A 27,019-nucleotide genomic window follows, 5' to 3' on the forward strand; every position below is an offset into this window, starting at 1 on the left:
TTGTGTAGCCAGATGTGCAGAATGCATGTCTCCTCAGCGTATTCTTTATTATTTAAGTGACTGGACTTTTTCTTCTTTAAATTATTTTTGAACACATGAGTCATCTGAAATCCACACTATTCTGTCAAAAATGTTACAACATCCCACAACGTGTGGCAATATAGGTGTATTTTCTTTAAAGCATCAGAAGTATTGTGGTGAAAATCAGTGATTAAAAAAATTCAGAAAATATAATAGAAAATTCAATGATGAGAATCAGCAGTTGCAAATCAAAGCAGATTTGATTGCTCCCTGTAAAAACATTTCTGTCAGGAGTCTAAATGTCAAAAAACTGATTTGTGAATAATGGACTAGTCCATCTCTAAAGACTTTAAGTTTCAATATTTCACATACGAAGCTATTCATGGAAATATTAAGTCTATACCATCATTGGATCATCCAATTTGTTTGAAAACAAACTGATATGTGATTAGTTTCAGCTTATGCACGGTAAAGGGAAAAGAGGGATACCACAGATTCATCTCAATCCTTACATTTGGAAAGCAATTTCAGCTTTTCTCCTGCCCTGCCTAACCAAGTGACATTGCTGGAGGAGTCAGGAGAAGCAGAAGTTTGGGCAGTAAAATAAATCATATCATCTTCGGGAGGGAAGAAAGCCTAACTCAGCTGTAAACTGGCCTTGAAATAGGCCAGAGGGAACAGCAAAGGGAAAACGAGTGCCAGGATCCTTAATCCTTTTTGTTTTACCTGTGGAGAATCAGACTTTTAAACTTCCCTCAACTACACTAAGTTTTGCATTACAGGAAACTGGCACCTTGGGTAGCATTTACCCACATTAACATTTGCAAGCCTTCCAGGATGCCCTTAACAATTGTATTTGAAGGGCAAAGTGAAAAAAAAAATTGTTGTTTTCCTTTGTTTTAAACTCCAGAGGCATCAGCTAAGGATAATTCTTAACAACATAAACCAAATTAAATGCTCAAATATAATGCATTCCGTTGAACATCTTTTCAAAATATGCATTATTTTTAAGTGCTCAAGTTTGAGGCACCTGAGTGGCAGTTAGGCATCTGACTCTTGATTTCAGCTCAGGTCATGATCTCAAGGTGGTGAGATCCAGCTCCGTCAGGCTCTACACTCAGCATGGAGTCTCCTTGGGACTCTCTCTCCATCTCCCTCTGCCCCTTGTCCCCACTCACTCTCTCTCTCTCTCAAACAAATAAATGTATCTTAAAAAAAAAAAAACCCTCAATTTTGCAGCATCTAAAGCCTTAGAAGCTATAATATCAAGTATGTCCACCATCTTCCCAACCACAAACAAAGGAGGCTAAACAGAACACTTATGTTTCTGTATTTTAAAAATGTTTAGGGGCACCTGGGTGCCAGTGGTTGAGCATATGCCTCCAGCTCAAGTCATCCCAGAGTCCTAGGATCAAGTACTGCAATAGGCTCACTGTGGGGAGCCTGCTTCTCCCTCTGCCTGTGTCTCTGCCTCTCTCTGTGTCTCTCATGAATGAATGAATGAATGAATGAATGAATGAATGAATAAATAAATAAATAAATAAATAAATAAATAAATAAAATGTTTGACTGGGGCACCAGGATAGCTCAGTGGTTGAGCATCTGTCTTTGGCCCAGGTCATGATCCCAGGGTTCCAGGATCAAGTACCGCACTGGATTCCCCACAGGGAGCCTGCTTCTCCCTCTACCTATGTTTTTGCCTCTCTTTGTGTATCTCTCATTAATTACTAAATAAATAAAATCTTTAAACTATATACATATATGAAACTTAGTGATTTAAAAAATTCAGAAAATATAATAATAGAAAACTCAATGATGAGAATCAGCAGTTGCAAATCAAATCAGCTCAGGTATACATATATTTATATAAATGTTTAACCTCATACACAATAAAGGAAAAAACAGGATGACACCTATCAATTTACTACAGAAGCTGACATCATTATTTATGCACAAATGAGCCTTATGTGCATGACTACCCTGATAGGGCACTACTGGACCATGTAGGGGCTGCTATCAGACTGATGCTATACCCCTCTGCCCAATGACAAATCAGTGATTTTATCACATTAAAATATCTGATATTGATCCATCTTTTGATTGCTCTCTACTATATTAATACAATAATTTGTGGTCCATTATGATAGTTGGATAGACTCAAAATGAAAATAGGGATGCCTGGGTGGCTCAGCAGTTGGGCATCTGCCTTCAGCTCAGGGCATGATCCCAGGATCCAAGATCAAGTCCCACATTGGGCTCCTCGCAGGGAGCCTGCTACTCCCTCTGCCTATGTCTCTGCCTCTCGCTCTGTCTCTCATGAATAAATAAATAAAATCTTAAAAAAAAACAAACAAAATGAAAATAATAGTTGAGCTGGCCCAGCTGGGAGCTAAGGTCACATGTATTTCCACTACCAGCTACCAAAAATCACCTGAGCAACGGCTTGCAGCCTCAGCTCCAGCACTTGTGGACTGGGAGTAGGACCAGCCCATCCCAACCCATGATGGGGTGCCGCTCCCTGAGGGAAAAGATGGCAAAGACCTAGCACGAGCAGAAAAGAGGAGGGCAAGGTGATCTCCCTCTCTTGGTTCAGGTCAGTAAGAAGACAAAGCCCAGGCGAGCAGGACCCTGATGGCAGGTACTCCACAGACTGGCAAGGGTGATTTGCATGCAGACCGTCTGGCTGCGTGTGTTTGTCCTTGCAAAGCCAAGTGCTAGGTACAACCCAGCACCACTGTCCTCTCCTGAGAGTGAGCAAGCAGTGTGAGTCCTGGTCAGGGGCGTGCTTAGACAGTCCAGGTGCCTAATCAGCGAAGATAGTCACAGAAAGCATCACAGCAGGCTGTGGGGAGCCCCTGTGGCTCACATGTTCTTACCTGGTGGGACGTCAGAACCCCCCCCTCCGCCAGCAACGTGGAAGCCAGCCTTCCTTCAGGGACTGCTCAACAGAGCAAGGGGGAAATACCTACATGGACTTATATATATTTTCAAAATAACAGTAATATTGTCCTAGGCTCACTAGGCAAAAGTCACCGTCAGGTCAAGAGTCTGTTTATTCTATTCCTGGTTAGCTCTCCAAGAATCACCTGTCTCTGCAAAAAACCCAAGTTAAGAGCTACTTTATAGAAGAGGGACTTCAGCACTTTTAAAAAAAAATTCATCATATTTAGTTAAGCATAGGTTTAAATCGTGAGTCTCTTTTAATAATTAATCATTTACGCTGGCCCTTTGTAGAATATTTCCCTTGCTGTTGGTGAACCAAACATATTTGAAATTCATACGGACTCTTCAATGCTTTTAAATAAAAAGCATGTTTTAATTTATATGGCCTCTTTAAAACACCCTCCTTTTAAAACACTAAGGGTTTTTACAAATGGGTTTTCAACAGTCATTCTAAAAGCATCTTATTTTTATGGTAAATGCGAATACTTAAATAGTAAGTGATCTAGAATAACAGAAAAGGCTTCTTAATAATAGACTTTAGAAAAATTAAATGCTGTTGTTTTGCAAAAGTGATTTTATGTAGCTTATGAGAGGCATGAAAATAGTAAAACTTTAAATCCATTAAGACATGTCACCTGGTAAGAAGGGGAAGGGGCAATTATTTTGAATTTGAGTCATAATATTTATGCCAGGTTTCCCAAGACCCTATGCAAATACAAGGAAAACTGGGAGGACTGTATAGATTTGAGAGACAGTAATTCCAAGTGAGCGCCAGAGGAAATGGGCAGGGACGTGAGTTCTGGGAGACTAGAGCCGTTGTGATAGTAAGAACAGACTTCTGAAAACAGCACATCACTCAAAACTGGCACTGCTGGCAATACTCTTTTATACGGTTTAAAAATAACTGGCCTATATTTGGGAAGAATATATACATGGTGTCAGGGAAAGAGAGACGGAGGGAGGGAGAGATGACTCTATTTGTAATGAATAGTGCCTAGTGATTGATTCTATCTCACTCTGCATAGAAGACCCAAAGAACCAGCAAAATATTGTCTCCCGGGATACTCTGATGGTACCCAAACCTGTACATAACACAACAGAATGGGTTGGCTGTCAAAGAACTGAGTCACAATTCCCAGAAGAGGGAAGTAGCCCTTAGCATCAAGGAGTTTAGGGCTCTAGAAAGTGTCCGTGAATGTAAACTATTACATCTGCTAAACTGTTTGGTAAACTGCATCCCCGTCTTTGGAAGAAAGCTATTCCTCCATCTGGGTTCTCAAGACGCTAATCAAAATATTTCAAGTCTGTACAATGACACTTCTGTTCTTGGATTCTGCCAACAGGAAAACCACAAAACCCATGCGTTCGTTATGCGTTTTTCAAGGGTGCCCCACGCCCAGCCTATTTTCCAAGGATTTAAATCGATTTGCTCCATGTCCACGGCGCGGCTTACTTGACTTACTCCCTGTGCGGAAAAGTACGAGGAACTTCGTGAAGCGATGTCCTTCCTAAACGTTCGCTCTAATAAGAAGGACTTGCCCCGCCCCAGAATGAGTGCATCGTGGCTGATATGTATGGTCCAGTAATATTTTCAGAAGTTTCCGTGTGTCACAGTGTGTTTTCTTACCCTTTTTCTTCTCTTGGAATGGTGCCATCTTTGATTGACATCCTTACACACTCACACACACACACACACACACACACACACACACACACCAGTGACTCTGTGAGGTTCCCGTCACATCACCTCTCCTCCTTACCTTTGTATAGCGTCTTGGGCACCTGACAGGTATGTCCACACCCGTTCGAACAACACTTCTTAACCCCAGAGCACTCGTTGTCAGCTTCACAACTTTCCACACAGGCGGCGGCAAACCCACTGGCTTTCTCCGGGGCTGGGCAGTCGCCCTGCTTCACTGACAGGATGTACTTGAGGAACTCACAGCTTGTCAGGCATTCATAGTTCTTCTTGGGGAAGAGAGGCTAAAGAGAGAAGGGGAAATTTTCACTTATTTTTTTTTTTTTTTAAGGATTTTGGTTTCTTTAAGTGATCTCCACGCTCAACGTGGGGCTCGAACTTACAACCCCGAGATCAGGAGTCTCATGCTCTACCGACTGACCCAGCCTGCTCCCTGGAAAGAAAACTTATTAAAGATACATGATGCTTGATTTCCAAGACACTGGAAAGGAAGGTAAAAATTCTTATTTGGTCAAAATTTCCCCGGAATGTAATTATTTTTAATTGAGAGAGACAGCGAGAGAGAGCATGAGCGAGAGGAGAGGCAGACAGAGAGAGAAGCAGACTCCCCGCTTAGCTAGGAGCTGGGAATGGGGCTCAATCCCAGGATGCTGGGATCATCACCCAACTGAGCCACCCAGGTGCCCGCCCTGGAATGTCTTACAAAATAAATGTATTTGCTTTATTCCTCCTAAAGAACTAATATTTTATGCTAATTTCTAAAAGGAATCTGACCCATGAGTTATACCATTATCCTGCATGCAACAGTTCTCCTCTGTTATACATACACACTTTCAACAAAGTATTACATTCTGAGTTAAATGTAGTTGTCAAATAATTGATTAGAAATATTCATGAAGTGTCTCTACGATTCGAAGGCCCCCTTTGGACTACTGTAGACATACACAGATTTTAATTCTCTAATGAGTCATTCTGTTTACATGTTAAATGCTAATCACAAGGCCTTAGCTGTAGGCCTCCGGGAGCTTTGCAATTCTCACAGCAGTAATATTTGCTGATATCTTATCAAAAAGTAATCTTAGGGATCCCTGGGTGGCGCAGCGGTTTGGCGCCTGCCTTTGGCCCGGGGCACGATTCTGGAGACCCCGGATCGAATCCCACGTCGGGCTCCCGGTGCATGGAGCCTGCTTCTCCCTCTGCCTATGTCTCTGCCTCTTTCTCTCTCTCTGTGTGTGACTATCATAAAATAAATAAAAATTAAAAAAAAAAAACAAAAAGTAATCTTAGCCTCCCTTAACTGAACATATTTTAATAATATCCGGTTTCTAGAGCTAATGTGCAGATGCAATCACCTATCAATATGGAATTATCAATAAACTATGCAGTGAAAAAAGATGAACCGTCGTTACCTGTGACACAGCCAGGTTCTGAATAGCCTCTAGCTGACGACATTTCAGTTGAACCCAGAATCAATCAAACACTAGTGAGAACAGGTATTCCGGGATTTATTTAGAGTCGCATTATGGAAAGAGTGTGAGTAACGGAAAGAACTATCAAATGCATCTTTCTCCTTAGGAACACAGGTTCAGGACAGCATTTGGTTGCCACTAGAACATATGAAGCAATCGGAGGATATGGGCTTCTTTCTGCCGCTCAAGTAGGGAGCTGCTGAGGATCCTAAAAGCAGCCCCACCCCCAGGGACAGAGAGGGAAATGGCCTCACGCTGCGGCGTCCCTTCGCCTGGTGGAGGACGGCTGCCTCACTATCATCCTAACTTTCAGCCTACCCCTCCTTTCGCCTGGACAGCTGGTTGCCAAGATTGCTACCCACATCCTAACCGAGCCCCCTACACCCGCTTTCACCTGCAACACACCTGTCCAGCCTGGCAAATTCCCAGCCGTCCGTTTTCCCCTCTGCAGCGGTGCCTCGTGGTCGCGGAGCTTTGCTTTGTGAGCCAGGCTTTCAGGCAGTGGGTATGGCACCCCCACACCCCGCTTCCCTCACCTGCGGGACGCAGGCAATGCCACAGGCCTCTGTGGTGGCGGAGCCCAGGGACTGGGAAGCCGGGTGGCGCACGGAGCACGGCTCACACCCTGCCCGGAGGTCCCCCCCCTCCACGTGCACGAAGTCTGAACTGTCAGAGGCTGTGACAACTCAGCGTGCCCTGGGCAATGTGAACACCAGTGTCTGAGAGTGGCTCCGGGGAAGGCCTGGCATTTCTTGACACTGGAAGCAGGAGATCATCAAGGAGGCTACTTTGTTTATTGTTTGACTTCTTCTAGAAATAAAAATGGTAGCACTGGTGAACCCAGACCAGGGGTGGGATCCGAGCCTCGTGTGGCTGAATGCCAGCAGACCGCCTGCTGCTCCACACTGATGACTAACCGTGACTCACTGCCACGGCACCTGGTAACGCCTGCTGGTGGGTGACCGAATGCGGCTCTCCAGCACCTGGTCACACCTGGGGAACACCTGACAACACCCACTACCACTTGTAAGGCTGCCCATGCGCTGCCTGCTGCTTCTCATAATGACTGAGTATGGCTCTCTACCATCTGGTGACATCTGGTGACGCCTGCCAGCCTGCTGCCCGCTGCTCCTCGCTGACGCTTATGACCCTCTAGGCTGACAGACCATCTCCAGGTAGCCTGGCGGGAGAATGTTAGCGAATATTGAGGACTAGTAGCCAGAGAGTATCTCACACCATGGTAGAGGTGTGTTAGCAACAGAGGGTTAAAAAGGAATGAAAAAACTCTCCCCATCACCAAAGTCCCTGGTGTAAGGAGTGAGGAGGAGAGAAAGGAATGTTTCTACCTTGTTTCCAAAAAGACGGTTAATGATCGCCTGTTATTTCTCATGTTGATGGTGACCAGAAATAGCATGAAAAACCCCAAGCGTGGTAACGTCAGGACAAGGACCTATCCCAGTAACCCTGGGTAACTCTGACACCAGCGCAAATTGTTCCATGGTGCTGCTCCTGGTTCATTCCCCAAACACTGTTGCATTAAAAATCTGCATACAGGGCAGCCAGGGTGGCTCAGCGGTTTAGCGCCACCTTCAGCCCAGGGCCTGATCCTGGAGACCTGGGATCGAGTCCCATGTCGGGCTCCCTGCATGGAGCCTGCTTCTCCCTCTGCCTGTGTCTCTGCCTCTCTCTCTGGTCTCTCATGAATAAATAAATAAAATCCTAAAAAAAAAGAAAAGAAAAAATCTGCATACAGGGGCACCTGGGTGGCTCAGTGGTTGTGTGTCTGCCTTTGGCTCAGGGCATGATCCTGGGGTCCTGAGATCGAGTCCTGCATCAGGCTCCCCACAGGAGCCTACTTCTCCCTCTGCCTGTGTCTCTGCCTGTCTCTCTCTGTGTCTCTCATGAATAAATAAAATCTTTTTAAAAAATTTGCATACAGGGTGGCTGAGGGGCTCAATTAGTTAAATGTCCAACTCCTGGTTTCAGCTCCAGGTATGATCTCAGGGCCCTGGGGTCGTGCTCCATGTCAGGCTCTATGCTGGCAGGGAGCTTGCTTCTCCCTCGTGCTTTGCCCATCCCCCAGGTCATGTGCTTTTTTCTAAAACAAATAAATCTTAAAAAATAAAAGCTGAAAACCTGTACATGACTTAGGATGATAAATGCTATATTACGTGTATTTTTTTAAATTTTTTATTTATTTTTTATGATAGTCACACAGAGAGAGAGAAAGAGGCAGAGACACAGGCAGAGGGAGAAGCAGGCTCCATGCACCGGGAGCCCGACGTGGGATTCGATCCGGGGTCTCCAGAATCGCGCCCTGGGCCAAAGGCAGGCGCCAAACCGCTGCGCCACCCAGGGATCCCTACGTGTATTTTTTTTAAGAGTTTATTGATTCATGAGAGACACAGGGAGAGAGAGACAGAGAGACAGGCAGAGGGAGAAGCAGACTCCCCACAGGGAGGTTGATGTAGGACTCGATCCCAGGACCCTGGGATCACACCCTGAGCTGGAGGCAGACGCTCAACCACTGAGCCACCCAGGTGTCCCTAATTATGTGTATTTTATACCACAATTAAACAAAAACCTATGTAAGAGTGAGACATGTGTGTATCCCGTGGGACAGGTGCAGTGACAGCATAAACTGTCATGTTCTTCGAGGTGGCAATACCACATGACCATTAAGCAGAAGGGAAGAGCTCACACTCCAATTAACAAAAAGGGGGAAACCTAAACACTAGCTAGAAGTAGCATAACCTCAAAGTTTAAATTACAATCATGGACGTCAAATAAATGATTAACTCCTAGTCGAAATACTGTCTGAATCTAAGAACTTTCCAGGTAAACCTTAGAAGGAAGGCTGTGGTTTCAATACCGAAGTCCCACACATTGGTAGCAAGTTAATTTTTCAGAAAGTTTGTAACAGTGAAAGAGTCGATTCTTCAGGCTTTTCTCCCTTCCTCCATTTCTCAGTTCATTTTTCCTGCCTGGTACTAGATGTGTTTTACTTTGTTGGCTTTTGAATTTCTAAATGTAGGTCCAACCCTAACTTTGGAATCAAAGTCCGTGAAGGGAGCTGTAACAATGATGATGGAGTGTTTGTCAGCCTTTCTCTCTCAACAAACTGTATACATCACAGGGCACTGAAAGAGCTTAGTTACCAAAATCAGTAGGCACACGTGGGCTGAAATTTCCAAGTAGAAATAGTTTTATTAAATCTGGCAAGTGTTTACTGCTTGCTAACTGGGAAATCGCCGTGGCTTAGTTCGCACCACGGTATAATCACATCAGTTCCATGCAAGCTTCACAGAGGAACCCAGGGATGAGTGGGGACTCAGATAACGAGGTACGGGCTCCCTGCTCGTGTTGCTCTCATCATCTGTGTGCCAAGCGCCACACCCTCGAACTGTGAGGGACAGGAAAACAACGGTGGCATCTCCTCATCTTCATAATTTACTTAGGGAGCAAATGGGGCAGAATTAAAAACAAAAACAGGGGCCGACCCAGATCGGAAACATTTTCTCCCAGTGAACATAAGAACGATCATAATTAGGACAATAATTTAGATAATTTAGATCTCCTGGTTGATGTCAGAGGTGTTCTATTTATTTAATATTTCTCCTTTTTGGTATGGATTCAAAAACGTGATTTTGTGTGTGTGTGTGTGTGTGTGTGTGTGTGTGTGTGTGTGTGCCTGTGATTGTTTTGAGAACCATGGAAACAAATGTGGGAACAAAAAGGGTTCATCTTTGCACCAGAGCTTTCTAGACTGGTCCATGAGCCTGAAATAGTACAAATAGCGTTATGAATATTACATGAGACGCTGCATACAAAGGAGTAAGCACTATTATGCAGAGTTGGCCCACAATGGGTGCTCAATAGGAGTAGAGTAATTGGTGTCTCTTTTCTTTTCCCATGCTACAAGTTTACTGTTTAACATTTCCAAATTCTTCTGTTACTCTGACAAAAATGTTTTGAGATCCAAAGACAGAAAGTTGGCTCTGCTTCTTCTACGGTGATCTTCCACAAGTCTCCAATGTGCTACCGTCAGAGTAAGCACTGAAATCTCCACAGGGGGAACGCTGCCCTGCTGGCCTTTATAAGGAAGAAAAAAGTCTAAGTTTTGAAGATCATCTTACAAATACATGGATTTGATACAACAATCTTACAGAAGAATTCTATTTAACTGTTCCATTGTTTATTTCTACTGAAGGCAAATTTTGATGTTCTCTATCAATAATCTCAGATAATTATCTTGGATGAGGTTGAAAACTATTAATGGTCTGAATATAAATTGGAGAATTTATGGTATGTGTATGCAGGTCTCTCACTATGCCTTTAAACGTAGCTTATTAAGAATGTACTAGTTGAATGGAATAAAGGATCAAAATGAGTGCAAGTCAGTGAAAATGATGTGTGAATATTAATACTCTAGATATAGAGAAAATGTGTAAATTGGTCCACTAATGGCCAGTTGTAAATCCTGTGAACAAAGGTCATTCAGTGTCAGTAAATACACTTCTGACCAATAAGCACCTACTATTTCTTGTGATATTACTAGTTAATTACTGGTAGACTCATCAAGAGGGATGTAAAAAATTTAGAAAAGATACAAGTCATCCAAATCATTAGGAGTATAATGCCCATCAACTTCGTGATAAATGAAAACCATCTGCGGTAACACGGATATATGTGCGAAATGTGGTATTTCTTCTTTATGAAATTCTATCAAGCTATTTAGGCAAACTATTCATTGTAAAATTAATGTAACTACAACTGCTTTATAAAACTATTCATATGAATCATTGCACTAATCACACAAATGGCAATGTTTGCTAGTCAGTGGCTCCAACTGAAAATTTGGAAAAGTCATAGTTACTATGCTCATTAATTTTTGTCCATTGTTTCTTCTGCTCTTTCCCTATACAAAACTCAGAACAGAATACTCTTCAAAGATGATGTATTCTTCTAGAATAGTTACTATCTCATGGTTGTCATCGTGAACTCAAAGGGCTGGATAAGGCAAAGTACTATAGTAAATGAAAACCCTCTTGGGATTAGGTGAAAGATCCTTAATATTTTATGGAATATTATATATTAGTTAATTCTTATGAATCTCTCCTACATCCCATCTCTTAGCGTAAAAACTAAAATGTGTTTATTAGTGCCTTATCTAGGCAATATGCTAATCTCAACGTGCCTGGCAAATGATAAAAATAAAGTGAAATCCTTACAATAGTAGGATAACAGTTCTTGGATGTTTCTGTAAAAGATGTTATCATCTTTGTTTTGTTTGGTATAAAATGCAAGGTACTATACAATAAAATAATTTATGCAGTAATCATGGAATGATGAATATAAAAACATTCAATTCGCAAACTTAGTATGTTAGAAATCCTATATATATGAGGCCTCAGATATGGAGAGAACACTGCACTTGGTATTTAATTCAATTCAACAGAACTGTATCATGCATCAAATACAGCAGCCTTTCCAAAGAGCCAGAGCCCGGGCAGGGTTTTTTTTTTCCTGCTGCAGCCAATAAGCAAATGCTACCATGAATACAGAATCCCTCTTCCAGGTGCTTTGCTTGCTCATCTCACTTATTCCTCCCCAATCCCCATAACCATTATTATTTCCTTTGTACAAATGAGGAAACAGAAGCTCAGGGAGATTATAATTTATCCCAAATCACAGAACAGGTAAGTGTGTGGGCCACTATTACAGCCAGCAGATTTCTAAAGGACACAAGGTATCTCTGGGTAAACTAAGAAAAGAGCTAAACCACTGACTCTCAACTGGCTTTCCTATTAGGATGACCTGTGAGCATCTAACTCTTGAAATATCAAGGAATAGAGGGAACACATTGCAGATAGGTTCTTCTATAAATGCATGTATGGAAATCATATATATATATATATACACACATACATACATACATATATATGTAAATTAAATATATGTAAATCAAAAGGGCAGGAATCTCATCCAGGAATATTGATTAAAAACAAGCAACACTGAAATATTGCTTGTGCTATTGAATTTCAAGGATAAAAATATAATTTTTCAGGCATCCAGGTAGAAAAGGCAGGTTGATTATAATGGAGAAAATATAGTTTCCCCCAATTAGTACCTCCCTACAAAATCTAATGTGTAAAGCCAATACAACAATGACTATATAATAATAAGTAAAATAAAAAATATATATAATATATATAAAATCATATATAAGCTGTTATTTAAATGTATATGTGACAGAAACATTCTGAAAGACAGAAAAACTCATAGAATATAGCACCCATGAGCCTTTCTTGCAAAGTGATGCAATGCCAAATTCAGCCATTCTACAGATAAACAGGAAACAAGAATAAATGGGCTACTATAATAGTACCCAAAGATGGGCAACCCGGGTGGCTCAGCGGTTTAGTGCCAACTTCAGCCTAGGGCCTGATCCTGGAGACCCAGGATCAAGTCCCACGTCAAGCTCCCTGCATGGAGCCTGCTTCTCCCTCGGCCTATGTCTCTGCCAGTCTCTCTCTCTCATGAATAAATAAAATCTTTTAAAAAAATAGTACCCAAAGAAAACAATGCACACATTTATATGTTATGTGAGAAAAGACTGTGCAATCCAATTTGGACTTGATATATAATGGTAGGCAAAGTTTGTTGTGAATATTTTTAAAGAAAATGGTATTTATGGACTCCATTAAAAACTAAGATACGGTCAATTTTTTTTTTTTTTAAGATTTGTAAGTAATCTCTATACCCAGCATGGGGTTTGAACTCAGAACCCTGAAATCAAGAGTCACATGGTCCACTGACTGAGCCAGCCAGGTGCCCCAAAATATGATCAAATTTAGAATCAAAGTGTAAAGAAATTACCATAAAATAATCATTTTATCATCTACATAAATATAGAACTGAAATTGAATAAAGTAGGAATTATAGTTAAGGAAGAATAATATAATAAAACTAAAAATTAGGAAATAATAATTTTAGAAAAATTGGTCGATAGGATATGTATGAGGAATATATAGGTAACTTACAATGAACTTAATTTTTAGGGCTTCAGTATATAATAAAACAAATATAAAATTTTTGAAATAATGCTTTTGATCTCATAATATTTTTCATAATCTTTCTCTCCCTGAAATTTAGCAGTTTCTTATTCTTCTATGACACTCAAAAAATATTAAACTTCAAGCATTAAAAACTAGCATGCACAGAAATGCCAGATAAGATGTCTGCTTAATAGTAATATATCGGGGTCCCAGGTCGGGTGGTGATTCACCAGGGGGACTCACAGAACTCAGCATATAGTCCCACTCTGGGCTGTGATCTACTACAGCCAAATCAGGAAAAGGGAAAATGTGCACAGGTTATAGTCCGGAGCAAACCAGGCATAAGCTTCCGAGAGTCCTATCATGGTGCCATCACACAGGATGTGCTTGGTTCCTCACATCAGGACTTGAGACAACACATGTGCGATGCTGTCACCAGGGAAGTTCAGGAGACACTCTGTGTCCAGAGTTTTTACTGAGGCTGGTCACCTGCTGCCTAGCATGGACCAAAAATCCAGACTCCCAGGAGGGAACAGGTGTCCATCATAAGCCACACTGCTTGTACCAATCCTGCAAGAACACTGAGCACCTCTTACCAGTCAGGGAATGGTGCAAACCCTCCCTAAATTGAAGTTCCTGCCTACTGGGCAAGGGCCCACCTCTTAATTAGGAATTTCTAAAGAGAGCAGTCTTAGGTTTGCTATGGAAACTCTTTTGCACAGGTAACCATGGCTATTCTGGGTAGTAGAATTTGGAGTAATGGTTTGGTTTTACTCGCCTGTGGGATTGTTAAGTTTTTAATGTGCATATATAGTTTCTATAAAATAATAAAAAACATTATAGTGAGTGTTAAAAAACAACAACTAAAACTTCCAGTTGCATCTTTCAAAGAAGGAACCTAAGTACTAAGTATGCGTGAAATAGAAAAAAGCATTGTCAATTCAAATGTTTGTAATTTATTCGTGGAAATGCAATTATAATTTGCCTGGAAACTCAATTATACACACCAATTTGTTAGATGGGATTACAATTAATTTGTTTCCCGGGCAAATTATACACCTTGGCCATGAATAATACAAAATAGGAGACAATCAGAAATATGCACATTAGGGAAGTCACTTCCAATGAATACATATCCGTTTTGTCAAATTAAGTCATCTTATGTTTATCTCAACTTCCTCTTCCTTGACCTGCTTTTATTTTTGAAGGCAAATGTGTCACCGTGTATGGAAATATCAATGGTCAGATGGCTCCACTGGGAAAAACACTCCAGAATGTTGCTGGAAGATCTCTAGAAGATCACGAAGCACACATTTGATTCCAGAAATTCAAAAATTTCCAGAGAGTCAGGGACACAAGGATCCTCCAGTTAAACTATCATTTCCTTCTCTCCCTTCTGCCTGCATTTTGTTACCCAGAGTGACCAGGCATGCATATGAAATAATCAGCCCATGGAAGGATTTATATACTAATTGATAAGCCAAACTGCCATCCTAGGTACTAGGAATCAAATGATGATGAAAAAGAAAGTATGAAAATGATGTTCTGCTATGATTACAGATGATATGTTTGCTAGTGAGCGGGCAGTCATTAAACAGTTTAATCTGTATTAAAACAAGGCAGACACAGAAAGTAATGGAAGTACACATGAGGTCAAAGAGGATTAGACTAATGGAATGGACAGTCGGGGGGTAAAAGAGTGTAGGGAATAGTCAGTGGTATTGTAATGTGTTGTAGGCTGACAGATGGGCGCTGGCTACACGTATGGGGAGCAGCTAAGGTACACAGAAGCTGAATCACTCGGTTACACCTGAATCCAATAGAAGCTGTTTTTTTTAACAGCTTAAGTAAGCTGTTTGCAACTAAGCTTGTTAACACTATATAATGAAAATGTACAAAGAATAATGTTGTGCTTTTTTGGTTAAGGTTTAAGGCAAAGACATTCGTTAATAAGGAGTCTTCAAATATGGATATTCCAGAATTTCTCTAAGCCATCTGATCAGAACTACTGTCAAAGAGAAAGCTCTTTAAAAACATAAGTTATTGGGGCACCTGGGTGGCTCAGATGCTTAAGCGTCTGCCTTTGGCTCAGGTCATAATCTCAAGGTCCTGGGATCCAGTCAATGCATCAGGCTCCCTGCTCAGTGGGCACTCTCTCCTTCTCCCTCCCCCTCTGCTGCTCCGTCTGCTTGTGCTCTCTCTCTAATGAATAAATTAAAAATCTTAAAAAAAAAAAAGCCATCAAAATTTAGGATGAGTTACATGATGTGAAAGACAAAGGAATATTCTAGAATGAAGGACTAGCAAATACATCAGTCAGATAGGAGCTGTATGATTTGGAGGCAAAATTAATTCTACAAGTCTGTGTCTTCAAACATAAAAGTGGGATAATTACGATTACTGTGTAATATTACCCTAAGTATTAAGTATGTAAACAATTAGCACAGGTTTTGGCACATATAAAAGTTGAAATTAGTGTTAGCCACTAAGATGAGTACCTGATTTTTTTTTTAAGATTTTATTTATTTATTCATGAGAGACACAGGCAGAGGGAGAAGCAGACTCCCTAAGGGGAGCCTACTGGGGGCCTCGATCCCGTGACTCCAGCATCGTGCCCTGGGCCAAAGGCAGGCGCTAAACCGCTGAACCACCCAGGGATTCCTCATACCCGATTTTTTAAACATAGTTCTAGAAATTCTACAAAGCAATGGGAAACAGTATAGGTTAATAATGGATTGCCTAAAAGCCTCATATAAATAATTTCTCTTAAAGAGAAACAAATTCTAGAGGTGCCTGCCTGGCTCACTTGGTAGAACATGCAACTCTTAATCTCAGGATCATGAGTTCAAGCCCCATGTTGGGCAAAGAGCCTCCTTAAAATTTAAAAAAAAGAAGAAAAGGAAAAAGAGAGGAACAAATTCTAAAGTTGTGAAATATAGTTGTTCACTCTGATTTATATTTTTAAGTTTCTAATATTTTTTTTAATTTTTATTTATTTATGATAGTCACAGAGAGAGAGAGAGAGGCAGAGACACAGGCAGAGGGAGGAGAAGCAGGCTCCATGCACCGGGAGCCCGACGTGGGATTCGATCCCGGGTCTCCAGGATCGCACCCTGGGCCAAAGGCAGGCGCTAAACCGCTGCGCCACCCAGGGATCCCTATTTTTAAGTTTCTAAACAGGCTTTCATCTCAAAGAATTTTGCAAACACTGCAAAACCATCACACCCATCCAAGTTACAAGTAGAATCATACTTTAGAAAAAATACAGACTTTACCTTTTTACAAACTAGAAAATTCTGCACCCCGAATTTCACTGCTAGTAGGGAGGTTCCCCACACTAGTGGGGTGTCCTACAATTCAATTCATTTCTGACACTATCTACCTGGAAACAGCTTCAGATCCCACAGGGAAGGGCTCAGTCCCTCAAGACCACCTCCTCTCCCCTCACAAGTCTAAAAGGAAAAAGAAATAGAAAAAAAGAAATCTAAAAAAACAAAAGCAGAAATGATAGAGGTGATGGAGTTAGCAGAAAAGAACATTTTATTTATTTATTTATTTATTCATTTATTTATTTATTTATTTAATTTTGGGGGAGGGGAGACACTATCTTTAATAACATAATGCTACTTACAACCTTACACCAATAATGTGAAAGCCAAAAAAAAAAAAAAAAGATAAACAGTTTTTCTAAGAAACTACTTGAATTATAAAAGAACAGAAATTGAAAAAATTAGCAAACTCAATTCTACACCAAAATTTCAAATGTTGGCTTTATAAGAAAGTTCTACAAGGCTTTCAAGAATCCATTTCACAAACGCTAACATAATTCTGATATCAAAAATGACCAAGATAATGGGAAAAAAGTAAATCATAAGTTACTTATGAAAATATATATACAGGCATATACACACCCACACAAATAGACACACACACACACACCTAAAAATACTATTTATTTTATTTATTTATTTATTTATTTATTTATTTATTTATTTATTTATTTATTTATGATAATCACAGAGAGAGAGAGAGAGAGAGGCAGAGACACAGGCAGAGGGAGAAGCAGGCTCCATGCACCAAGAGCCCGACGTGGGATTCAATCCCGGATCTCCAGGATCATGCCCTGGGCCAAAGGCAGGCGCCAAACCGCTGCGCCACCCAGGGATCCCTAAAAATACTATTAACAAATAGAACCAACAAAAGAACAACATAGGATCTCTAACTAGGATTTATTTCAGCAATTGAAGGATGGATCAACATTAGAAAATCTATCGATCTTAGTCACTAGATGAACAGACTAAAGTAAAAGACCAAATTATCATTTTAATAAATGGAGAAAATGCAGTTAATAAACCCCATATTCATTTCAGGTTAAACCCATTGGTACACCAAGAATAGAAGGAAACTTATGTAATATGATACAGAACATTTTTTTTATTTATAAAGAAAATAACATTTTAAAAGTCATTATAAATCTGCTTTGTCTGTCCAGGAATGTAGGAGAAAGACCTGCATGACACTTCCAGAAGTAAAAATGAAGAAGTGAAGCTATGCCTGATGGCATCTTAAAGATGTTAGACACCATAGAAAGAAAAAGATCACTTGACGGCAACTTGAAGACACAGTGATAAAAATTATGAAAATAAAGAAGAAAAGGGGAAAGATGAAGAAAAAAAGAGGATCAGAGACTCAGTGGCCCAGGCCATAATACAAAGTTTATCACATATAATTAAGAGTCCCAGAATGATAGGAAACAGAGAATGGGATAGAAAAAATATTGGTTTCTACATAGGGGCACCCAGGTGGCTCAGTCCTTGAAGCACCCGACTTTTGATTTTGACTCAGGTCATGATCTCAGGGTCATGAGATCAAGCCCCAAGCTGGGCTTTGTGTTGGGCATGCAGTCTGCTTGAGGTTCTCTTTCTCTCTCTCTCTCTCTCTGCTCCCCCCACTCATGCTCTCTATAAATAAATAAATAAATAGATAAATAAATAAAGAGAGAAAAGATACTGCTGATATATAAAAATTTTGATTAAAACTAGAAGCCCAATCAGAATTACAATTAGAAGCATCTCCATGACCCCCAAGCAGAAGAAATATAAAGGCTACTCAGTCAAAACTTACCAATGCTTGAAAGAAAGTCTTCAAAGCAGACAGGAAAATAAAACGAATTTAAACACAGCTATCTTAGAGGGACACCTACATCCCTGCTGCACCAGTGCAGCTCCTGGTCCCGCAGCCTCAGAGCCACCTGTTGGACATGCAGATGCTGGGTGCCCACAGCACACACCCACTCAATCAGAACATGCACTTCTAGAAGACGCCCAGGTGATCTGTGTACACCATGGAATCTGAAAAGCACTGGGCCATCCTGGGAGGCGGGGTAGGCAACTGCACATGAATGCATTCAGGTCCTCCCAGAGCAAAGGTACACAAAATCACGTCCTCAGACTGTGAGCCCCTGGCCACAGCCCCTTGTCTCCCCTTCTTCCACCCAGATGGTCTCAGAGAACGAACTCAAGCATAAACAGTCATGGGCATTCGGTCTACATTTCCTCCCGTATACCTTATTCTACAACTCAGAGCTCTACGGATGGATGGCTCCTCTTCCAGTGAAACCCTCTGACAGGCTTCCGGTCACCTCGTAATGACAAAATTCCTTTTAAGTGCCACCTCCCTGACCTATCACAGAATTCAAGTGTTAACCTTGCCCTCCCCTTCATAGTGAAAATGGCTAATATTTATTCAATGTTTCTCATGTTCAGACACTGGTTAAGTGCTTTTCATGCATCTTTTATATTTTCCTTAAATTTGATGCTCTTAGAATTTTCAGGCTATTCCCTTAACTCTATCTACTCTGCCCCTCTTTTCAAACAAGATAGGTCTTTAAATCATTCAGAATAATCTCCAGCTTGGCTTCTTATCAATTTTCAAAACTCATCAATTCTCCTCTAACTGAATCTCACATAATTCTATATTCCCCCAGCATCATATAAAAATGCAATTAAAAATTGAGTCTATTTCAAAAAAAAATGGGGGGGGGCCTACATTCTATGGAGAACATGTCCCATCAAGACAACATAAATTACTGAACAACCCTAAAATGTCACTCAGTATTCTTGATTTTCTCATTTTCCAGGACTATAAAACTTGATATAATGAGGATAATAGCTTCCTTATAAGATGACGGGTAAAGGAACTCTCACAACAATTGTAAAACTTCACGAGCATTCCTTGAAATGTTTCCATTCCCTGACTCCTGCCATCCCCTACATTGAAAAGGAAACTGGGACAGAGTGTGCTCTTTCCAACCCCACCCAGAGATCCCAATCCAGAAGTATAATACCTTTACATTTTCAATATTTGCATTATGAAAAGGTAAAGGTAAAGTTCATCATCTGTAAAAATAAAACTTGACTATTTATAATACTAAAAACTAGCATTTCTTGAAAACGTGCTACATGCCAGTCACCCCAGCCCCCACCGCATCTCACAATCACTCCTGGCTACACACCGGATTTCACCAAGGAACGTGGAGCTTTCAGAAGAAACCGTGCACAAATTCCACATGACACCCTCCAATGCACCTGGCTCTGATTCCTGTGCCCCCCCACACACACACCTGGGTATAGGATATCATTCTCTAATTCAGCACTCACCCACTTTTTCCAGTACCTCTAACTCTTTTATAGATGTCCCAGATGGGAGAGGGTACCGCTTCCATTCCTGAAGGGATGCATGTACTTAACACCCTACATTTTAAGACATAGACCTGGGTTTTGGAGCACTGGAAGGGTAACAAGTTTTGAGTGCAAGGAGCTTCCCGTAGGAGCGTGACAAATCGTAACCACTTTAGTTTCTGATGTGTGTTTTCAGGAGTACATCCAAAGTAGCAAGGAGCTCTGTTCTTCCTGCAGTTCCTTGATGTACCTTTCATGAACTATTATTTTGCATAATCAAAACTCCCTTCTTGTTCAAGGGTGTTTAAGCACAGATGGTTGGCCAACAACTTTACATGAGAAAGAGGCTCTAATTTATTTCCTGCTGGGGAGAAGTACAACTTCAACCTCCACTCTGTTGTAGGCTGGGACACAGAGCAGCATTAGGAGGACGTGCCTGGGGCAGAGTACATGGAAAAGCGGTGGACCACCAGCTCTATCCCCGATCTTCCACCTTTACCAATTAAACATGCAATCTTGGGCAGATAAAACCATTTCATTGTTGTATGTCAGCCCTGTTGCTCATTAAGTTCACTGAATAAAATTCAGACCTAGCTTCTAAGAATCATTATGAAAATCAAATATAATAATCAAATAAGAAAACATGTTGAAAAGCAAAAAAAAAAAAAAAAAAAAACCAGAAAGAAATGAATCTGTAATCCTATCTGTGGTCGAGTGAAAGCCTCCTTCCTATGCCTATTTTTACTGTGACAAGAACCAGACCTATCAGAATCCAGGCTGGTCCAAGAACAGCTTTACTGCAAGCCCAGGATACCTCTCCCACTAGCAGATCCCTGACCCAGAGGAGGTCTCAGCTCTCTGTGACCCTCCTGTGCACTTTCGCATTGTCAATGCGGACGTGCGGACGTCCCGGTGAGTTCCTACTAGGGTGGGGATGTCACAAAATCAGAAACATCAGAAGTAAAGATGAGAGGTGTGTCCTCCAGCAAGGAGGTCACTCTAACTACCATGTATCACGGTTCATCAAAACAAAAACAATAGCAATTAAAACAAAATTATTTTATACCATTAAGAAAGAAAAAGAATACTTTGCTTGATAATTTACATCCCTACAAATGTAAGAAAGGAATATTTAAGTAAAAAAAAAAAAGAAAGGAACATTTATATGGGAAGAAATGTGCATTTTATGGTCAGGAAGAAAAATGGTTTGCTATGGTTTTTAAATTTTTTTAAAAAATAATAAGATGGAGATAATGTTTAATTAATAAGCTGAAACAATAAAGCATGACCTGTCTATGTATCTGTCACAACCCAACATACTCCAAAAACACACAGCAAAAACTATTGCTTTTGATCCACACAAGGAATCCTGCAAGATAGCTACTCTAACACATTTAAGTTTCTCATTTAAGGAACAACATCTTGAACTCTGACAGCAGCCTCAAAGTAGTTAAAGCAGAATTGTATAAATAATCAAATGAGAAGTTAGAGAGATCAGTGTGCGAGGAAGCCACAAACCAATTCTAGGTACATGATGAGTAACACGCCTCCAAAAAAATCTCTTCCGTGGAAGAGAATTTATTTTATGACTGAAATACCAAGAACAGTAACGCCTCGTTTAGAACCAGGTGCTGGTAACACAGATCAAGAAGTACCGACATTCTGAAGCGCTAGGCCGCTTTGTGCCGGGATTATGACTGCTCTTCTGTTTCTTAGAGCAGGAGTTTGAAAACACAGTAAATAGTCTGAGCTTCACGGACCTTGGGATCCGCCAGGACGTCTCAGCTCTGCTGCTGTAGCACAAAGGCTGCGTCTGACGGCATCCAAGCAAACTTATGGTGCGGCGCATTCCCATAAAACCTTACTTAGAAAAACTTAGAAGCCCGACTGGCTTTGCTCTGCGGGCCATGGTTTGCAAACCATGCCTTAGAAGACAAGCAAAGCTCAGAGTGTCTTACAGATAAACCCACCGGGTCAAACAGATCTATCAGTTCAGCTGTTCCACTTGTAGATGAATAAACTCCAGAGTGCTTCTGGATCTAGACGTTTACAAAGGGAACACTTACTAGGTTCATGGAAATAGGAACCCTACAGGCACTCATAGCCCGTCATGAGACAAGTGAGAGGAAGAACAGGATCGTATCCGGTCTGCCTCAGTGAATGATCAGCCTCCAAAATGACAAAACAGGGCCAGTCCTTCAGGATTTAGTCTACGTCAACGTAACAGGCAGACATTATGGCCAAACAGAAAGGAACAAGGCAGGGTTTTCAGAATGCTGAAAGGAAGGAAATGCAACAGGGAGGCTTGAGTGGTCTGACCACTGAGCTGAGGTCTGCCCACAAAGGGGTCACATTAGCTGGCCTCTATCTGTCCCGCCTCTGCAGTTCCAATTAACCTCTCCTGCCAGAGCAGGAACCACAGTTTGTACACGAGGCCCATTTTAATAAGCTGGGTTTCGTTCATGGTTATCTCTGAGACAAGAGCTATTACAGAAGTGTGCTAGCACGTTTGGAATTTCCAGGGAACGAGGTTTCCGATGACCTCCAATTACATCTTTCTTCTTGGGGATAAGATGTCACAATGTCAACCCAGACTCACTGATATTAAGGGATCACATGTTTATGAAGCAAACAACATGGTACATCTTGTCCCTCAAGATCTTACCACAGCATCTTTTCATTCCTATGGATGGACGTATGGTTTGCATATAGCACAGAGTGCAAAATAGAAGTAGGAGGGCACGCTGTAGGGCATACAAGACACTGCATCAATTCATCTGTTTTCTTGTATGTCTGATGACTCTGCTCTGTTCTATGCCTCAAGGGGACTGATCCACTTCTTTTTCTTTCCTTCTTGTAGTAGACACACAGGGAGCCCCATGAGTCACAATCTCCCCTGACGTCATCACCTCTTTTTGCGTGGGTCGGGGGGTGAGGAGGGGGCGGCCGTGACTTGCTTCTAACCAGCAGAATATCAGAATATGGGAAAAGGGAAGGGGTGTCACTCCCGAGAATATGTTGTTATAGAAGGCTTGGTCTCAGCAGACTGGAGATCAAGATTCTCCTTCTAGCTTTGAAAAGTCAATAGCCATGTTGTGATCTGCCTGCAGGGGGGTGGGAGTGGGGGTGTGTAGGGCTAGGAACTGCAGGGAACTTGCAGGTGCTGAGAGTTGCCCCCAGCCCTCGAGAGAATGGGACCTCAGCCCTATAACCGCAAGGAAACGAACTGTGCCAATAACTGCAATGAACTTGGAAGCAGAGCATCAGCAGAAGCAGCTGAGCCCCCAGATGAGGAAGCAGCCCGGCCAACACCTGATTACAGCACTGTGGGACCTTGGAGTAAAGTGTGCATTTAAGTCATGTCCAAACTCCTGACCCACAGAGACTATGAGATAAGAAATGTGTGTTGTTTTAAGCCACTAAGCTTGGGGGTAATTTGTTATGCAGCAATAGAACTAATATAAAGATATGCTACATTTAATGCCAGGTCAGCATATGTTTTCTGGAAAAGTTTGGACTGACTCCCTGAAGAAGCCGAAATGTTTTGGGAAAATGCGTGGATTATATGTCAGCTCCTATGAGGGAGGACACAAAGCACGATTGATGTTACTCTGCCACCATCCAGAAAGGGCTGGACACCAAGACTTAGAAAGGTTCTCGTCTTACAGGAGTAACACTGAATCGTTAGCTTAGCTGTGAGCGTCCTTGCAGAGCAACTGGCTAAGTAACTTGGAGTATCTGCCGGTCCTGTGTTATTATTCGAGGCGTTTTAATGTCCACAATTACAAAACGCATCCAAAGACTTCACTGACAGTAATCTTCAGGTCCGAAGCGCTTCTGGCAACACAGACATCAGTATGGAAGAGTCTGCAAATCGCCAAAATTCCAGCCCGTCACAAAATGCTGAGCAGAACTTTCAAAGCGAAATACCAGGGAGATTAGAAAGACCACATATTGATCACATTAGTGTTGAGAAACACTTCCTCCTCTCCACTTGTCTAAAACCATACTGAACCCTTTTCTACAAGAACCCGATAACACCATGACCTCGCAGAGGTGTCCCAGGGAAGCCCAGCCACAGCAGCACTGGGATGCAGGGAAAGGTGACACACGTGGGGGTTTTAGGCTTGGTCTCTCTACCTGGAGCGGGGGGAGCCACTGGACTTGACGAGCTCCAATTCCCCAGTCCTTCACGGCTTCCAAGCCTAACTCCCACGGACTTGCTACATGCCTTTGCTTAGCTCCGTGTTACTGGGAAGGCCAATGATGTGAGGACTGCGGAGATACTTTATGCACAAGATGGATGGAGATACTGTTATCCTAATTCCACATTCATATTCTCAGAATAGAATCTGTGTGCCTTCCATGGTGAAACGCAGGCGGCAAGATCCCATGAGTGCTTCACGCAGGGGAAAGGCAGGGTCACAGACATCTGCAGTTCCCTATCGGTCTCCAGTTCCCTTCAGAGAAGCCCCGTACCATCGTTGCACTCCGGTGCCACAGGGCATCCCTTCTGGCTCACTCCCCATGACCCTCAACAGAGCTTCTGTGATTGCCACGGTGGGCCCTTGGAGCGCGATTCCCCACCGGGCCTCATGGACTTTCCCACTCTCCTTTCTATGGGAGGTCACCAGGCAGTCAGCCTGACTCCACGTCCTCCTGGCTGCATCTGAGCATATCCCAGCCCTGATCTGCTCTGGAGGACACAGTCCAGCAAAGCGGCTCTTCCCCTTCTCAGCCCAACTGAGGATTTCAGACAGCATGTGTCCAGGACACTAACAACCTTTATTCTCCACCTGCAAGCACAGGGCAAGTAAGATGCCTCCCATACAGTTAAAAGCAGGCAAGTCTTCTGCCCAGGATATGGGGGCCCAAAGGGTGAATGATGAGATGAAAATGTTGAGAACCCCACTCCCAATCAAATGGGTGGCCTCTCCCAAACAGCATGAAAACTTCCAACATCACGGGGGCAATTACTCATAGAAAAGTCGTGTTGGAAAGTCAGGAGAGGATATCAATAGTTTGTACCTTTAAAAAGGTCCTATGGATGCCTGGGTGGCTCAGTGGTTGAGCATCTGCCTTCCACTCAGGTCATTGTCCCGGGGTCCTGGGACAGAATCCCATATCGGGCTCCCCGCCTGCAGGGAGACTGCTTCTCTCTCTGCCTATGTCTTTGCCTCTCTCTCTGTGTCTCTCATGAATAAATAAATAAAATATTTTTAAAAAATAAAATAAATAAAAATAAAAAGGTTCTAGTTCCTACACATAGGTAATAATTTTTTTCTCTCTGATTAACCAATAATGGAAGCAGTAGGTAACTATATATTTTAAGAAGGCTCAATGACGTTTTTCTTTTTTATACAAATTCACAACACACACATACACACACACACACCCATCCCTGACGTAAACTGAACTTCCCAACCTACAGAGGAATGCAGGTGCCCTTTTATGTTAATGATCCAGCAGAGCACTGTCAGATTGAGGCCTTGACATGAGCACCTCTGGGCTTGCACCAGAACTGTCTTACCTCACAGAAGCTCTGGCACTGCTGCTTCCGCAGGTCCCAGGACTCCTTGCAGGGCTCCAGACACTAGGAGAGATTAACAATAAAAGTACATCAATAAACAGATAAGAAACAGGGCCAAAAGGAAAAGAATCTGCACTCCTTACTTTTGCTAATTAGTTTAGGAAACCCAGCTACTTGGGGGATCATTTGAATGGGGTATAATAGGAATCTGAGGAAGAGCGGCACAATAGGACAGAAACAAAAAAATGTGTATTTCAGCATAACCGAAAATGAGAAGTTGCATGGTCTGGAGGAGATGTGTAGAAAAAGCAGTGACATTCACCATCGGGCTGAACAGTTTAGACGAGAAATATTTTTATTCAGTAAGAAATGTTTTCTAGGGCTGCGTGGCAGGCTGATTGGCAGAGCACATAGCTCTTCATCTCAGGGTTGTGCCTTTGAGCCCCACGCTGGGTGTCAAGATTACTTAAAAATACAATCTTAAGAAAAGAAAAAAAGAAATGTTTTCTAACAGTTGCTGTCACAGAAGAATTTTGTTTTTTTCATAAACTTTAACACGAACTTCCTTTACAAATGGTAACACAGGAGTATTGTCTATATATTCTCCTGCAGGTGACTGAGTGAAGTTGCATTGTACTAAATACCTATCTATAACATATGATTGTTAACTAGTATCTTTAGCTCAATGGACCTAACAGCATTTACATGCATCCAGTTTAATTACTCTATTAAAATATACTGAATGTATCTTAACATAAATATTTATGAAATAAATACTAGAATATATTGAATCAACCTAAATATATTGACTGAACTCTCTGACATGAGACTTTCAGAATTGAGAATAAAGTCTGAATATATGTTTAAAATGAATTACCATACATAGGAACTAATCAAAGATAATAACCAGGCTCCACTGTTCAATAATAATAATCATGTTAATAGTAATAATAATTATAGTATATATTAATACATATTATATATTAAATGTATATAAAGAATAATAAAGAATATTGTTGAATGTTAATAGTAATTATAGTATATATTAATACACATTATATATTAAATGTATATAAAGAATATTGTTGAATATAGTATATAATAGTTTATTACTACATTTAGTACTATATATAGTACTAGTATAATAATACGTACAATATAGTGTATATATACTACATATATACTGCATACATTATATATACTATACTAGTACACCATGAAACTACACACACACACACACACACATATCTATCCTATAACACTATATATACTACATGTACTATATATATTATATAAAATACAGTCCATTAATGTGAATGGAGATTTGATTCTCAATTTTATGTTTTATGTCATTCTCTAAACATTGGCATACCCCTGGCTCCTATCAGGTCATTATTATTTTATCTATATGATTTTTATTTCATTATTGGTAAATTTTCCAATAAGGATCAAACTTCTCAGTTAGATTCCAGGTAAGTATACTCTAGAATTCAGGATATATACAGATACTGTTTTTCACTCTACTTGGTAGTCACCTCCCCCTCTGTTTTAAAATAAAGATACAGTTTAAACTGTAAGACTCTACTGTCCATGTGTCAACTGCCAATCTGTCAGAGCAA

General features: G+C 41.3%; 1 protein-coding gene across 1 annotated transcript in view; it reads right to left on the bottom strand.

Moving 5' to 3' along the window:
• ANOS1 (anosmin 1) overlaps nt 1-27,019 on the bottom strand; it is a 186,618-nt gene that overhangs the window by 54,637 nt on the left and 104,962 nt on the right. Inside the window, exons 3-4 of the mRNA XM_055337416.1 lie at nt 25,401-25,463; nt 4,725-4,947 (exon numbers count right to left, since the gene is read on the bottom strand). Coding sequence (XP_055193391.1) covers nt 4,725-4,947; nt 25,401-25,463 — 286 coding nt within the window. The remainder of the gene's footprint in view (nt 1-4,724; nt 4,948-25,400; nt 25,464-27,019) is intronic.

This window comes from Nyctereutes procyonoides, unplaced genomic scaffold (assembly GCF_905146905.1).
Source record: "Nyctereutes procyonoides isolate TBG_1078 unplaced genomic scaffold, NYPRO_anot_genome, whole genome shotgun sequence".
NCBI lineage: Eukaryota > Metazoa > Chordata > Mammalia > Carnivora > Canidae > Nyctereutes > Nyctereutes procyonoides.